At 46.2% G+C, this 17,674-nt stretch overlaps 1 protein-coding gene across 1 annotated transcript; it reads left to right on the top strand.

The window, feature by feature from the left end:
* Nucleotides 1–11,948: 11,948 nt before the first annotated feature.
* C1GALT1C1 (C1GALT1 specific chaperone 1) lies at nt 11,949–16,176 on the top strand. The gene is made up of 2 exons (XM_084639704.1): nt 11,949–12,076; nt 14,908–16,176. The coding sequence occupies exon 2, from the start codon at nt 14,914–14,916 to the stop codon at nt 15,868–15,870; it is 957 nt and encodes a 318-aa protein (XP_084495830.1). The 5' UTR covers nt 11,949–12,076; nt 14,908–14,913; the 3' UTR covers nt 15,871–16,176.
* Nucleotides 16,177–17,674: the final 1,498 nt, after the last annotated feature.

A 17,674-nucleotide genomic window follows, 5' to 3' on the forward strand; every position in this document is an offset into this window, starting at 1 on the left:
CAAAGCGTGCTTGTAAGTTACAAAATGGTTTCCTAACGAAACATTAGAAAAGGCAGATTTCAGAGGCTGTTTGCATTTTTACCCTGATTAGTGTCTGTGAAGATCTTTTGAAAACTTTTGTATCAAGCACAAATACAAAATCATTGCCAAAGAGTTTTCATCAGGAAGGAAGTTCAGTTGACTCAGAGAATAGGGATGAGTCCTGAAAGAGAACACTTACAGAAGTGAGAATGCAGAATGGTATTGAAAGAAACAGAAACTCAAGCAATTCTTGGCAATCTTCAAGCACCCTGGAGACCTGACCAAATTGTTTTGTGTTTAACATGAAGAGCTGTTCACAGACGGATGGGTTATTTTAATAGCTTTTTAACTCAACCTTGGACACCAAGGTTCAAGTCAAATTTAAGTAACAAATTAAGGGCTTGTTATGGTGGACACTCACCGCTGGAGCTCCTCCTGGCAGTCCAGTGCAGAACCACAGTTGCATCCCTCCCTCAGTTTCCCCAATAGACATTCAGTGAGTTCAAATGAGGCTCTGATGTAGTGAACAGTGCCCCTTCAGGAGTCTATTTATTTAACCAAAGACCCAAAATGTGGTACACCCTTCAGCTGTGCATCCTAGCTGGGGGCCCAAGTTCATCTTAGTCTGTCTGCCCACCCACTGCCCCCTCCCGCTCCCCCACCCATCTGTGTCCTCCATCCAGGCTCTTTACTAGTAAGGCTCTTGACCTGGGGCCCCCTCTGTAGTCAGGCCTCCTGCCATCACCTAGGAAGTGCTCCCTCTGTGGATTTAGGGTCCCCGAAGAGGTCAAACCATTGCAGCTCTTCTCCTATGTGACATGTATTCCTCTGCAATCTGGACTTGCCTGACAAGGTCCTTTCACTGGGACCAGGTCTCCCTAAGGGCTTGACACTCAGATTTCTCCTGTTGGAATCTCTTCCCTCCAGGAGCACCTTCCCTGGAGATCTCCCTAATCAGGTTCCCCCAAGGAGTCCTCCTCTATGTTCTGGGGCCTCCTGCCTGAGCCTTCAGAACACCTATATTAGGCCCAGGTGTTCCTTAGCAAATTAACAGCTCCCCTGCCACCTAAAAAATTAACTACTCACAAGCAGATCTGAGTTGGCTCATTCTCCTTGAAGAGACTGTCACAAGTAGGCTGGGTGTCTGACCTCCTCAGGAGTCAGCTACCCTGTGATGGGGCTTGATCCTGCTCCCCTTAAATTCTGTTTGCAAAATTGACTTTAATGGGCACAGGGCTGGGATCAAAATTTGTCTGGTGATCACAATGGAGTTTGTGGTGAACTTTAGATCAGAAAAGCCTCTGGACAATAAAGCACAAGCAGTTCTGCATAATTCGACTGACAGGCAGTCTTGGATCAGGAGAGACTCTACACCAGAGTCATGAATATGCATGGAAGGTGAAATCCTGGCTCTACCAAAATCAATGGCAAAATTCCCATTTACTTCAACAGGGCCAGAAAGCTGCAGGTGCGATTGTCTACACTATGAGCAGCTCTGTCAACAGTTATTAGTTCCTCACTGCTGAAAGGACAAAAACCTCAATCCCACACCATGTTTTTAAATTATAAGATATTGCCTGAATCAGTGTAAGTCATTCTGCTTCCCAAGACACTCAAGCACCATTTTAAAAAGTTCCATTGCTACAAATAGACCTAAAGGACCCAGCATGGACAAGAGACCAGGTCAAAACCAACATGCAAATACCAAAGAAGGGTAAAACACATGAAGTATCTAGACTTAACTAGACAGAACTAGTTTTGAAGGTGGGTGTTCTGAAGTGGGTGTTCTGTTGGGGACACCAGGCCACCAGGAAATAGACTGAGACCACCAATTTGTTTCCCATTGGCTACCAAATAGCCAGCCAACCCTTTTAGTCAAAACCAACTTGAAGTTATGTCTCAGGAAGCAAGGACTATACCATTAGCAAAATTAGGACTGAAATCTTCTAGTGTAAATAGGTGGCCTGATTTTCAGAGGTGCTGAGAACTCACATTGCCCATTGGAATGGATTTGCCAACAGCACATTACCACTGCTCCAAGTAACTAGCCATCAGTTTTCTGTAATCGTTTTCTTTAATTTTCCAGGGTAGCACACAGTGTTTTGTCCTTGCCCTTGCTCCTCCCACATTTTTCTATATTCTTTTCTGAGCTATTTTGAGGAGCTACTGTGGGGGACTATTTTTGTGTTCTAAGTTGCAATGGCAGCATCACCAACTAACAGACTTTAGCTTGGGTGTAGAGGTTGGAGGCAGCTTTTGTAATAAGTTGCCATACCTTTCAGCACACAAGCCTCAAAAGCAAGTGGCCCTTGATATCTTGGCCCTTTTATTTCAATATCAGCCTACAAAATGATGGATCACCAATTGTTCAGTTCCCCAGCTGTTTTCTTCCTGCTGTTTCATTATCACAGCTGAACGTCTCATCTAAATCACTGGACAACTCTTTGGCGGAGATCCCACTGGGTGATGAGGTCCACTGGACTTGTTTCACTGTTTCAATTAACTGAACAATGACCATCAGAATGCTTCTGAGTATTGTAGTGCACTGTCCTCCCTCCATGTATTTCTACACTCACATTCCAGTCACCATTTTCCAAAGTCGTTAGCCCAGAAAGAGAAGCCAGACAATGAACAAGAAGCCGATTAAAATACTTCTGGCAATTCATTTGATAAAAGCTCTTTACGCAAACTGGTGTATTATTCATATTTATTTTAAAACTACTTAGAGGTGCAAACTAAAGTCAATTCCAAACTAAGCATCTTCTGACTTTGTTCGCATTGGGAGTCACTATGTCTAACCACAAGATGACAGGAGCTCTACTTCTGAGAACCACTGTTAAATGCTAATTTTGCTCTAAAACTGGAGAAGAGGGGATTAATTATTGAGTCCAAAGACTGTCGTGTATTTTGTTGGGTTTGGATTTGTTGCCTAGCAGAAAGTATGTCTTGAACAGAAACTCATTTACCTTTTTGGTACTCCCAGGATACTCTGATTCTTAGCTTTTTCATTAAGTAGCACATGCATAATGGCATTATACCTCTTGAGCAGCAAAAACAGCACATAATTTTATCACTTAAAATTCAGTCTTTTAGGCTGTGACTAGATACTGTACATCACTGACAATTCACATTGCAAAACAGATTTATCTAGCCAGCATGTACTACTGTGCTCTCCTTTTATATTAGCCTCACAAGAACTTTCACTTAAAACTGCTCACCTACTTTTCTGAAATAACTGATTGTAACATGCCTAATTTGAATATGTCCCATTAAGATTTCCTCCGGCTAATCAAATAATAAAACTGACACCAAAGCTAAAAGTGAGCTTGGACAACCAGCTATTACATTTAAATTCAGATAAGAGAAATGCACAGGTCTGACTTGGAAATAGGACACATCGTCCGTCTGAAATGGTAGAGAGCCATGTGCTCCTCTCCAATGCACATCATGCAGAGGATCAACCCATGGAAGTTCTACAGAAAATAGAGCTAGGAGGGGAAGTGACTACACAATACATACCTTCCCACCAGCATTCCTCCTGCATCCACTTCATGGAACCTGCTTCCCATGTAAATGGGGCAGCATGACTTGGCTGGAGGGAGGAGTCAGGAAACAGCCCTGGTCCCTGGCATGTTGACATCATAAAACAACATAACTGATGGTAAAAACAGAAAACAAAACCCACAGCACATCTGTGCTGCTGCCCTGAGTTGCAGTAACCATCACGTTGTACTCTCCAGCACAGGATGCTCCTGGAGGGGAAAGAACTAATGACATCTTGACAACTCTGCCAGCCATTCTGGGGGGTGACCTGGAGCAGTATAGAACAAAGGGGAGAACTCTGTAGGGTCCAAGATCCATGGGGACCTTTTTCATGGATCTCTAGCCTGTGCATAAAATTTGGTCATGCCTCTGTGGCCTGACCAGCTTGCCCAGCAGTTCCAAGGGGTTTCAAGGGATAGCAGAATGGCATCTCCTGAAATGCCACACAGCTTTTCAGGTAAGCATTCCACTTCCATATGTTTTTACATAGGAAAGGGGTCCATAAGGTCCAGTGGAAGAGAGGACTCAGGAGCATTTTGGTTCCGTAGTTCACAAAAATGGTCTTGTCAGAGCAAAGACTGCAGCACTAGATGAGTGGCTTAAATGACAGGGGTCTGTGCAAGCCAAGAGCATCCAGTACAGCCCATTATGTTCGTTAAATGAGCTAACAGAAATAGAGCAGTACAAAGAGACTGGCTAAATTCTGCTCTCAGTTGCCCCTATAGAGCTAGATTAGCCAGCATCTGTTTAGAAGAGACAGGGTTCTAAAATTTGAAACATAGCCCTGATCTCCACAAGAAGTGACAGTGAACCCCATGGATCTCAGGCCTTGCACACTTTCCTTCTTTGCCCACATGTTGCTTCTAGCATTGGCAGCATTATTCCATCCACTATCAGCATTGCTCAGGTGCCTGTTCCAATGAGGATCAGAGAGTGCAAAGCCGCTACTGTTCATTCTCTTCCTGATCACAGTCACACGGTCAGCACTTCCCTTCCCAGGGACAGACAGGACAATCCACCTGGTCCATGAGCCCTTGGCTAGTAGGGGATGCTGAAAAGCGATGCTGTTCTCTTCCTTCCTGCCCATACAGTAAGCATGTCATGTTCACAATGCATATGGTCTCTGCTAGCTCAAAGAGTAGGAGTATCAAGGTAGGTCCCGCATTTGGGCTGCCTGTGTAACGCCCACAGACCCCGGTCGTCGGCGGGTGGGATCAAACCTGGGACCTCTGGAGCTTAATGCATGAGCCTCTACCACATGAGCTAAAAGCCAACGGGGTGTTAGCTAAGGCAGTAGAGCAAACTCATTAAAATCTCTCTCTAAGTGGTCTCGCTGCCACTAGATGGGACAGAACACCACACCCAGGAGGTGGGTGTGTTACACCAGCACAGCAATGCATTTGCTGCTGATACTGTACACTAAACATTCTTAACAATCCAGTTTTGCACCAAAAACACAGCTAACAGACATTTTTGTTTTGTCTCGGTGCGAACAGCATGGGATGTCTCTGTGCTGACACTCCTATTCCAGCCTCAGTCTAGAAAAATGAACATCATCTTTGAGAATCTGACATTTACAAACCTTAGCCTTCTTCTAAGAAAACAGATATGGTCAGTATGGGGACTGTCAGGGTTCCCTCCCCACTCTCAACTCTGGGGTACAGATGTGGGGACCCGCATGAAAGACCCCCTAAGCTTATTTCTACCAGCTTAGGTTAAAAACTTCCCCAAGGCACAAATCCTTCCCTGTTCTTGGATGAGTACTGCTGCCACCACCAAGTGAGTTAGACAAAGATTCAGGAAAAGGACCACTTGGAGTTCCTGTTTCCCCAAAATATTCCCCCAAACCCCTTCACCCCTGTCACGGAGTCCTTGGGCGATGCTCTGGAACTGCTCCCCATGAAGCCAGTCAGGACTCTGGGGAAGTCTGCTTTCTGTGAGCAGACTGTCTTCAGGACACACAGCTCACCCGGCTTCCACCTTCCTGGGTCTGACCTCGGAGCGTTCAGCATCCTCTGCCCCTCCGTGCGCTTCCCACAGCACGTCCACTCAGGTGGGGCTCCTGGGGAAGCCAGAGGGTCCTGCACCCCAACTTCGCAGTCAGATGTGACTCTCAGCCAGCCAGTAAAACAGAGATTTATTAGACGACAGGAACATGGACTAAAACAGAGCTTGTAGGTGCAGAGAACCGGACCCCTCAGCTGGGTCCATTTTCGGGGGCAGTGAGCCAGACAACCACGTCTGCCCTTCACTCCATGTCTCCAGCCAGCCCCAAACTGAAACTCACTGCAGTTGCTGGTAGGGTGTGGAGTCACATGATGATGGCTCCTCCTCTGTGTTTCCAGCTAAAAAAAACTGAACAGGTGGGAGGAGGTAGTGAAACCAAGAGCAAAGGCAGAGAGTGTAACTAGCTTTCTTCAGGAGAGACAAAACACTTATCACACTATTGACAGCTAATATCTCACACACACACGCACACACACATACACGGTATCGGAACAAAAATTGTGGAACTAAACACAACTACTGAACTTCACTGCTCAGACCTGGTATTTTTCATTACATTCCATCCCTTACCTTTCAGTTGTGCTTTGTGGGCCAGATCCTGATCTTACGTTGGTGTAAAATCCAGAATAACTACACTGACTCAAACAGTTAAGGCTTATCTAGATAAGCAGTTAGTGACCAGCAAGCTGGGGTGTAAATCTACAACACAGTAGTGTGTCACACTAAAGGTCCTTGTGGACACCACTACCACACACAGTGCAATTTTAGTGCATGGTAGCAGAGGCTACGCAGACAGTCAGTATGCGACAGGCTAATGAGCGCTACATTTACATCCCAGCTTGCTGCACACTAGTTGTTCGTCTAGATAAACCTTCAAGTGTTCTTTATTTGGTTTCCTATTGCTCTTTCGCTTCTTTGCACTGTCCCCATGGACTCCTTTTCCAGCTTCCTTTTTGGACGAGACATGTGGGTGTTTTGAACAAGATCAATTGATGCAGATGTAGGTTTAGTCATTTAGGTCATTCATCTTGATCAAGTGAATTAACCCCCACTCACAGCAGAGCAAGAAGTGTCTCTGAAGTGGACTCAAACCCCATAAAGCACACACCAAGCAATAGTCGAACGGGCACAAAGAAATCTGTTTTATTAGCAATAAAATAGCTATTTAAATTCTGGCAGGTTAGAGGAGACCTTATAAACTAAACTATAGAAGAACGGAGACGTTATCTAAAGCCTTCAATTTACAAATGTTTTGCTTATTCCACACTTATCTCCTGCTTTTCTTCCCTTGATTTTAAAAGAAATTCTAGGGGGTATCTACATTATCATAGGAATTATGCGAGTAATAACTATATTTAAATACAGTTGTCAGTAGGAGAGTTCTAACACAATCTTCCTGTCCAGGGTGAATAGGGATTTTTTTCCCAAAGGACTTTGCTTTCCAAACTATGAGTTAGGCCATAGCTAGACTGGCCATTTTTTGTATAGCGTTCCAATTATTATAGCACAGTTTGTGCAAGGCCACAAGAAAAATGGGAGTGAATCAGTCCTGCATACTGATGCACATTCAACTCAAACCAAGGCCAATTTAGAATACTTAGGAGGCCTGTGTGAAGTGGCTCTGGAAAATCTATTTATTATCCATTTACCAATCTGCTAAGGATTCTTCTTTCATAGCACAAGAAAGAATAATAAGTATCACTAAAGGAAAAAGAAAAGGAGTACTTGTGGCACCTTAGAGACTAACAAATTGGTTAGTCTCTAAGGTGCCACAAGTACTTTTCTTTTTGCGAATACAGACTAACACGGCTGTTACTCTGAAACCTGTCATTACTAAAGGAAAGTTCCTCTGTATGCAAAGTATTTTCATTAATAATGAGGTTTTATTTGCTGTTTAAAGATTGACTTGCTTTTTTTCCTGTTGTGTCACATTGCGATGCAGAAAGCCAGCCGATGAATTATACTACGGGAGATCAAATCTCCTCTTAACACAGTACATGGTACTGATTCCTGCCCCTCTGCCATGTATATTGGCCAAATCTGACAGTCTCTATGCAAAAGAATAAATGGACACAAATCTGACATCAGGAATCATAATATTCTAAAACCGGTAGGAGAACACTTCAACCTCTGTGGTCACTCAGTAAAAGATTTAAGGGTGGCAATTTTGCAACAGAAAAGCTTCAAAAATAGACTCCAGTGAGAAACTGCTGAACTTCAATTAATATGCAAACTAGATACCATTAACTTGGGTTTGAATAGAGATTAGGAGTGGCTGGGTCACACATATTGAATCTATTTCCTTAAGTTAAGTATCCTCACACCTTCCTGTCAACTGTTTAAATGGGCCATCTTGATTATCACTACAAAAGTTTTTTTCTCCTGCTGAGAATAGCTCATCTTAACTAATTAGCCTCTCACAGTTTATATGAAGAAAAGGAGTACTTGTGGCACCTTAGAGACTAACAAATTTATTTGAGCATAAGCTTTCGTGAGCTACAGCTCACTTCATCAGATGCATTCGGTGGAAAATACAGTGGGGAGATTTATATACATAGAGAACATGAAACAATGGGTGTTACCATACACACTGTAACGAGAGTGATCACTTAAGGTTCCTTCTCCACTCTGAACTCTAGGGTACAGATGTGGGGACCTGCATGTCTTTAAGGTGCCACAAGTACTCCTTTTCTTTTTGAAACCTGATAGTTTGTATGGTAACTTCCAACTTATCTGTATGTGTATATATATCTATATCTTACTATATGTTCCATTCTATGCATCTGATGAAGTGAGCTGTGGCTCACGAAAGCTTATGCTCTAATAAATTTGTTACTCTAAGTTCCCACAAGCACTCTTGTTCTTTTTGCAGATACAGACTAACACGGCTGCTATTCTGAAATTAAATGATATGATATTACTCAGGCTTGATAGTGTTTATTCATATAGGACTTTATCCTGGACATGGTCTAAAACTGGTTCTGTCTTCTTTACCTTTCGTTTGCTGTCCTGTATTCCTTTCATTAACTAGCTTGTTTTAAAACAAGGGAGCAATGCTGGGAAATTAAACTAGTCACATAAATACACTCAAAAAGAAAGATGAAGAAGGGCAATAACTAACAAAATGGACAGTAAGCATCCTGTACTACATAGTACAATTCTTTCACAGCAGTTGCATAGCCATTCCTACCACCACAGACCCTGACTCCTCTCTCATAAAATATAACACCTGGACCAATCTACATTTACTTCACCACTGATCTGTAAATTCAGCAGAGAAAAAAATAAGAGACACTATACCACAAGATGGCAGACTTTCTCTTCTTATTTTCCTCTACATTTCCCCACCATTTATCATAACTCCCTCAGGACCAAGTAAGTTCCTTTGTGGCTACAAACTTCAGAGAAAAGAAGAGGTAATTTTTGCTACAAGTGAATAAGCAATGTTTGGCCACATTTTACGAACAAGGTGTACGTTTTCCCTTTGCAAATATACAAAGACACGGAGGCAATCTAATCCTTTCTATAATTATATTTACTTGCCCCAAGTCTGGAAAACTTACTTCTATGAATCTTATGTGGCAGTACACTTGCCTACTCCTAGGAACAGTTGTGGTGAGGTTGAGTCTAGCCATATTACCTCATTATGTTCCTATTCCTAAAATAAATGTAAGAATGACTTTGTTCTCTTATCTGTCCATTATCAGTTAACTATTGAACAGACAGATTTTTTTCCTTTATAAATTATCATCATTGCTATCATCATTGTAGGCACAGGTCCCACATCTCATTTCTATTACTGGGGGGGGGGCGGGGGGGGTGAGATGCCCAAACCACTGACCTCTGTCACTGATACTATACAATAACCAAGGAGAGACAAATTCTAATATTTATATGTCCAAAAACAGGGGGAGGGGCGGAACAGAAAAATGTAAATCATTTTCTTATCATTCAGTCCCTTCTCTATTTTACATTCTCCTGCATGTTACATGGAGCTACAGAAAGACCCCCTACTCTAATGACCTCATTTTACCAAAAGGTCATTGACTTTGCCCAAACTCTGCCTTCTGGAACAGAAAAACTTAATAGCACCTCTTCAAGCTAACCTAGTGGTGGCATGTTTTGTCTTGTGTGTATGTTTATAGCTGCTCAACAGTGGACAGCACCAGAATTACTCAAATGGGGTATAATTTGCCCTATTGTGTTACCAGCAGGATGAGATTCTCTCTTACCTTATGCTTGTGCTCTGAGGCCCCCACTTCAGCAAGGCACTTAAGCACATACTTAACTTTAACCTGAGGCATCTTTGTGTGTGTATGTGATATGTGTGGTGGTTTTGTGTGTTATGGAGGAGCAGTTCTCATATATGTGAGGCAAACGATATATGTGGGTGGTATATAATTGATGTTGCATTGCGGCAGGGTGGGGGGATGGGAAGAAGGGCTGTGGGGAATGGGAGGATAGGGGGGAACGGCTGTCCGGGGGTGGGGGGAAGGACTATGCGGGGGGGAGGGACGGTCGGTGGGCAGGAGGGGCCGTGTTGCTGGGGGGGAAGGGCTGTGCGAGGGGGAAGGATGGGGGGAAAGGCTGGGTGGGGGATGGGGAGAAGGGCTGTGGGTGGGAGAAGGATCGAGGAGATGGGAGGATGGGGGGAAGGGCTGTGTAGGGGAGTGACGGTCGGTGAGCAGGAGGGGCCGTGTTGCTGGGGGGAAGGGCTGTGCGAGGGGGAAGGATGGAGGAAAGGCTGGGTGGGGGGCATGGGGAGAAGGGCTGTGCGAGGGGGAAGGGTGGGGGAAAGGCTGGGTGGGGGGATGGGGAGAAGGGGTGTGGGTGGGGGAAGGATAGGGGAGAAGGGCTGTGGGTGGGGGAAGGGTGGGGGAAAGGCTGGGGGGGAAGGGCTGTGCGGGGGGGAAGCGTGGGGGGATGGGGAGAAGGGCTGTAGGTGGGGGAAGGATGGGAAGAAAGGCTGGATGGGGGGATGGGGAGAAGGGCTATGGTCGGGGGAAGGATAGGGGGAAAGGCTGGGTGGGGGGACGGGGAGAAGGGTTGTGGGTGCGGGAAGGGCTGTGGGGAGGGAAGAATGGGGGGTGGGGAGAAGGGCTGTGGGTGGGGGGAAAGGCGGGGGGAAGGGTGGGAGGGATGGGGAGAAGGGCTGTGGGTGGGGGAAGGATGGGAAGAAAGGCTGGGTGGGGGGATGGGGAGAAGGGCTGTGGGCCGGGGAAGGATAGGGGGAAAGGCTGGGTGGGGGGACGGGGAGAAGGGTTGTGGGTGCGGGAAGGGCTGTGGGGAGGGAAGAATGGGGGGGTGGGGAGAAAGGCTGGGGGGGGAGGGATGGGAAGAAAGGCTGGGGGGGGGGAAGGATAGGGGGAAAGGCTGGGTGGGGGGACAGGGAGAAGGGTTGTGGGTGCGGGAAGGGCTGTGGGGGGAAAGGGTGGGAGGGATGGGGAGAAGGGCTGTGGGCGGGGGAAGGATAGGGGGAAAGGCTGGGTGGGGGGACAGGGAGAAGGGTTGTGGGTGCGGGAAGGGCTGTGGGGGGAAAGGGTGGGAGGGATGGGGAGAAGGGCTGTGGGCGGGGGAAGGATAGGGGGAAAGGCTGGGTGGGGGGACGGGGAGAAGGGTTGTGGGTGCGGGAAGGGCTGTGGGGGGAAAGGGTGGGAGGGATGGGGAGAAGGGCTGTGGGCGGGGGAAGGATAGGGGGAAAGGCTGGGTGGGGGGACGGGGAGAAGGGTTGTGGGTGCGGGAAGGGCTGTGGGGGGAAAGGGTGGGAGGGATGGGGAGAAGGGCTGTGGGCGGGGGAAGGATAGGGGGAAAGGCTGGGTGGGGGGACAGGGAGAAGGGTTGTGGGTGCGGGAAGGGCTGTGGGGGGAAAGGGTGGGAGGGATGGGGAGAAGGGCTGTGGGCGGGGGAAGGATAGGGGGAAAGGCTGGGTGGGGGGACGGGGAGAAGGGTTGTGGGTGCGGGAAGGGCTGTGGGGGGAAAGGGTGGGAGGGATGGGGAGAAGGGCTGTGGGCGGGGGAAGGATAGGGGGAAAGGCTGGGTGGGGGGACGGGGAGAAGGGTTGTGGGTGCGGGAAGGGCTGTGGGGGGAAAGGGTGGGAGGGATGGGGAGAAGGGCTGTGGGCGGGGGAAGGATAGGGGGAAAGGCTGGGTGGGGGGACGGGGAGAAGGGTTGTGGGTGCGGGAAGGGCTGTGGGGAGGGAAGAATGGGGGGGTGGGGAGAAGGGTTGTGGGGGGGGGGAAGGGCGGTCGGTGGGCGGGAAGAGAGGGATATGTGTCCCCGCCCCCTCGCCTAGCCGCTCTGGCTCCAACGTCAGCTCCGGCCTCTCCACCCGAGAACGCCCGGGGCCCTGCGAACCAGTGAGGGGCCGCGGCCGGAAGGGCTGCGTGCGGCTCTCGCGCCCTGCCTGCCGGAAGAGGAAGTAGCAATTCCGCCTTCGTCTCCGGGTGGGGGTGGAGCTCGAGCTCGTCCTCGCTGGGCCAGTGGTCCCGTCCGCTCGGCGGCACCGGTGAGTGCGGGGCGGGAATTTCCCAGCACGGGCACAGGGGAGACTCCCGCCAGGCGCCAAGAAAGTACCCCCCGTTCCGACGGGCTCCTCTGGCGCCCCCCCCCGGGAGAGGGGCATAACCTCCCACACCCCCCCCGTTCCGACGGGCTCCTCTGGCGCCCCCCCCCCGGGAGAGGGGCATAACCGCCCATCCCCGTTCCGACGGGCTCCTCTGGCGCCCCCCCCCGGGAGAGGGGCATAACCTCCCACACCCCCCCCCCGTTCCGACGGGCTCCTCTGGCGCCCCCCCCCGGGAGAGGGGCATAACCTCCCACACACCCCCCGTTCCGACGGGCTCCTCTGGCGCCCCCCCCCCGGGAGAGGGGCATAACCTCCCACACCCCCCCCCGTTCCGACGGGCTCCTCTGGCGCCCCCCCCCGGGAGAGGGGCATAACCTCCCACACACCCCCGTTCCGACGGGCTCCTCTGGCGCCCCCCACCTTGGGAGAGGGGCACAACCGCCCATCCCCGTTCCGACGGGCTCCTCTGGCGCCCCCCCCCGGGAGAGGGGCATAACCTCCCACACCCCCCCCGTTCCGACGGGCTCCTCTGGCGCCCCCCCCCCCGGGAGAGGGGCATAACCTCCCACACACCCCCGTTCCGACGGGCTCCTTTGGCGCCCCCCACCTTGGGAGAGGGGCATAATCGCCCACCCCTCCCCCATTTCGACGGTCTCCTCTGGCGCCCCCCCTCTCCCGAGAGAGGGGCATAACCGCCCCGCTCCCCCTGTTCCGACGGGTGGTCCTCACCGCCCACCCTAGGGTGAGGGGAATAACCTCCCCTTCCAGTTGGCTGCTTTGGTGGGCCTCACCCTCCTTTTTCAGAACATAGATGATTCTCCTTTCCTTTCCCATTACCCCTGCCTCAGGAGAACAGATTAGGGTAACCAGATGTCCAGATTTTATAGGGACAGTCCCGATATTCTGGGCTTTGTCTTATATACCTGTTCTTCCCCTACGTCCCCACCCCGATTTTTCTTACTAGCTGTCTGGTCATCCTATATCAGGTGCTAACAAGAGTAAACATCCCTTATGCTCCTAGGGACCTGCCCCTAAACCACTTGCCTTCTGCTTAAGTCTCTCTTCCTTCCACATACCATGTTTGTGCAGCAGTCACACCTGTCTCAGCAGTTACTGTCATTAGAAGAGAGTGTCATGCTCCAGCTCAGACAGGCCAAGTAAAGCCCAAGAGATCCGCTTTGTTCCTGTGCCCTTTCGTAGGACAAGGTTGTTAATAAATTGAAGACTCAAAATAGTGCACAACACTAAATAATAGTGACTGTTCCTGCCACCCACACCTTGGAAGGGGAATGATTTGTGCTTCTATGCTAGGTAGCACTTTCCTGCCTACTATGGGGAGACCCACACTAGCACTCCCCTGACTTTGCTGCCGTTACCTAAAAGGAAGGAAACCTTATACAGTACTTACCTTTCTGTAGGTTATATACTTTCTCCTACTCTTAACACCTCCACCTGTAACTCCCAGTTTTAAAGGCCCAAACTCTGTAACAGATTAATTGAAATGTATCTGTGCACCCACTGCCCTGTTACAAGGACCGCTATGCTGGTCTTCTGTATAAAGGCACTAAACTCTCAAACCCTTTCCCACAGCTCAATTAATAAATCTGATTAGGAAATAATCCAGATTATTGTTTCCCAGGACGGACAGCTGAGACCATTCTGCAGTTTAGTTGTTAAGGAGAGAGCCCACAGAAAGAGCATGCACCTTACTATACATGTGGCAAGACTCAAGTTTAGCCTGATCTCCAGTGATAAATTCCCCAGCCAAGGAAACGCAGTCAGTCTGTGTGGAATGAGAGGAGAAGCAGGATTGTGAATCATACTTGGTTATGGCAAGGCTTTGTCCTTCAAAATAGCTTTACTTGATTAAAGTTTTGGATTGAATTACAGTGAAAACCAGGTTTCAGAGAGGTAGCCGTGTTAGTCTGTATCAGCAAAAAGAACGAGGTGTACTTGTGGCACCTTAGAGACTAACAAATTTATTTGGGCATAAGCTTTTGTGGGCTAAAACCCACTTCATCAGATGCATGCAGTGGAAAATACAGTGGGAAGATGTATACAGAGAACATGAAAAAATGGGTGGTGGTATACCAACTGTAACTAGACTAATCAATTAAAGTGCGCTATTATCAGCAGGAGGAAAAAAAACTTTTGTAGTGATAATCAGGATGGCCCATTTCAAAGAGTTGACAAGAAGTTCTTTTGCTGATGTTTCGGCTGACAGCTGCCTGTCGCAGCAATGATTACTTACCTGCAACTCTGCTTCTCTGAAGATACCTGGATTTCTATGCTAGGGTTCTCAGCTCCCTGGCATGAGACAGGCTGGAGCTTCCTTAGGTCTCCAAAATTTTGAGCCCATGGGGCATAGGCAGCTAGTACTCATTCTGATAACAACTGCCAGTTTCCACTTCCTTTGTTAAAGGTAAGCTGTTCCATCCAGTGCACAGACAAGAAATTGAACACAGATTTCTGAGGATAAAGACCTTGTGGGAATACTTTTACAGAATTAATATGGAAACATCTTTATCCTGTAACTTTACCATAATAATTAGGATTGGTAAAAGCATTATAATTCTTGCTGCTCCTCTCATGACAATGTACAGTGGCTTAACAATTTAAACTACAGAAGAAAGTTAAAGGAACTATAATTGCAATTTAAAATTTAGGAACTTCTTTTAAACTATGAACAGAAAAAAATTATGTTGAGATAAAATTGAATCTTTACAAATAATTATTTCCATAACCTCTCAAAAGGTGTTTTTTCTTTCTAGGAAAAAATGGTTTCTGAAAGCAGTTCTTTTGTGAAAGGTATGATGTTAGGAGGACTCTTCTGTGTGTTTGTTACACTCGTAGGACATATTAAAATGGGCCATGGGACTAAAACACATCACCATGAGCATCATCATATTCAAGCACCTAACAAGGAAGATGTCTCAAATTTGTCAGAAGGTGAGCGCATGGAGCTCAGCCATAGTATCCGTGTTTATTGTATCATCCTTGTAAAACCTAAAGATCTTGGAAATTGGGCTGCTGTGAAAGAAACATGGAGCAAACACTGTGACAAGGCAGAATTCTACAGTTCTGAAAGCGTTAAGGTGTTTGATTCTATTGTTCTCAACACAAATGACATGTGGGTGATGATGAGAAAAGCTTATAAATTAGCATATGAACGCTATAAAGATGAGTACAACTGGTTCTTTCTAGCACATCCAACTACATTTGCTGTTATAGAAAATCTCAAATATTTCTTGCTTAAAAAAGACGCATCGCAGCCTTTTTATATAGGTCATACTGTAAAATCAGGAGAGCTTGAGTATGTGGATGGTGATGGAGGAATTGTCTTAAGTATAGAGTCCCTAAAAAGACTCTGTCAAGTTTTTGAAGACTCTGATAAGTGTCCAGAACAGGGAGGCTTGATCTGGAAACTCTCTGAGGATAAACAACTAGCAGTCTGCCTGAAATATACTGGAGTATTAGCTGAAAATGCAGAAGATTCTGAAGGAAAAGATGTCTTTAACACCAAATCAGTTGGTTCTCTTATTAAAGAAGCAATGGCTAATCACCCTCAAAAAGTAGTAGAGGGATGCTGTTCTGACATGGCCATCACTTTCAGTGGACTGGCTTCTAACCACATGCATGTAATGATGTATGGTGTTTATAGGCTCAGAGCATATGGGCACAATTTCCAAGATGCTCTGGTTTTCTTACCTCCCGCAGGTTCAGAGAATGACTGATTTCTGTTCAAAGAAGGCATATGTATTGTGTAGAACATGCAGTCAGCTGTTAATGCATAATGTGACTTGCATGTATACAAGCTGGTGCAATTTTTGTATTTGATGGTTTCTGTGTATTTTTTGCACATCAGGGTTTGGTCATTTTAGTTTTAAAAGGGGGAATCTTTTTTTCTAAAACTTTTATACAAAAACGTTTCTGGCGCTTGACTGTGTTGGAATGAAAAATGTTAACGGTAATGCTAAAATCTGTGATAAAGGAAATGAATTTATAGGGATGTTTGTATGGCTAAATATTTATAAGTGAAAACAAATGAATCTTAATCTATTGTAATTTAAATATATTTTTGCAAGATTTTTTGATTTTGAACTCTTCCATGCACTTCTTGAAAATCTTTATCTTTCTAAGATGTACAAATAAAAGTGAAAATACAGATTTAGTATTAAAGTACAACTTTAAGCAGTTTTCTTTACCCTAGTGCATAGAGCAATTTTTTTCAGTTTGTTGTAATCTAGAATAGAAATGTCAGTGGCCTGAATTTTCACACTTTCAGGAAAAGGTAGCAGCATTAATATGAAGAAACCTAATCAACTTCATAACCTGCTGAAGGCTGCTGTACCTACTGATTGACTAAGCAGCACTAACGTCTATGAGAAAAACATGCATTTCCTCTGTTTTACTTTGTACACTTGCTAGCACTCTGCACAGTTCAGGGACAAAAGCATATCCACTGTCTTCACTACCTTCTGCAAAAACACCCGTGAAGCTGAAAGTAAGAGGCAGCATACAGATGGGTGCAGGAGACAGGCATCGAGACAGAGGATATGATGAAGCATGTTTGATATTGCTGTTGGGGCCCATCTAAAAGGTCCTTCTAACCATCAGTGGGGGCTGGGAATCTTCATGTAAAACAAGTTTGTATGGTAACTCAGGACATAGTCTATTAAACAGAATTTTCTAGCAGTTAGCAATTTCAAAAAATCAAGATGGCAGTGTACCTTTAATGGATTCTGGCTCAAACCACTGAAGGTGACAATATTGAAATGCTGCATCTAAAACAAATATTGTTTGCTCTAAATCCTAGTCACAAACTTTTCCTGCTTTCCATGCCATAGTAGACATTACATACACTACTACATAGACATTATGTACACTGGTTTTATATATTTACATCCCATCCTCAAGATGACTAGTTAACGGTCTACATATATCACTACTTGCATGGAAATAGCACAAGGGTGGGTGTTTGTTTGTTTTTAGAGAAAATACCAACCCTATGATTGTGGAAGCTGCTGTACTAAAATTTCACCTTTACAACTGAAACTAGTATTAGTTAGCCAATTGCAAGTGTCACAGAAAGGTAGATACTGACCCTCAGCTTCACTAAATGTGTAGTACAGACAAATAGGGAGCAGCTTTGTAATTGGGAATGACCAGTTAAAAATTAAGATGAAAGGGTTTTTTCATTCTTTACTATTTCTATAGTTAGAGTATCCCTTTAACTCATTCATTTTTTCAAAAGTTGTTACTGTGACATTAAAATCTGTTAAGCTGTGGCAAAGTACAGGAAACTTCAACCAAAGGTAGTTTTATCAAATGTGGATTTATGTTATCAGACGTCTTATAGAAGAACCAACCAAAACTTGTAGAAGTTAAACATTTGAAATACATATATTTAAAACAAACTGATGCAGCTGTTGGCAGATTTCATTCACTTCATCTAGTGAGCTGTCCTTTTTTTTAAAATACCTGGCTTGCTCTTATACTGTACTTTGCACCCAGAGATCTGCTTTGTACGTTAAGGAT

This window comes from Lepidochelys olivacea, assembly GCF_965140295.1.
Source record: "Lepidochelys olivacea isolate rLepOli2 genome assembly, chromosome: 9".
In the NCBI taxonomy this organism is placed as follows: Eukaryota; Metazoa; Chordata; order Testudines; family Cheloniidae; genus Lepidochelys; species Lepidochelys olivacea.

Bases quoted from the DNA above. Each gene is read 5' to 3' on its own strand.
- C1GALT1C1 (XM_084639704.1), top strand. From the start codon at position 14,914: ATGGTTTCTGAAAGCAGTTCTTTTGTGAAAGGTATGATGTTAGGAGGA.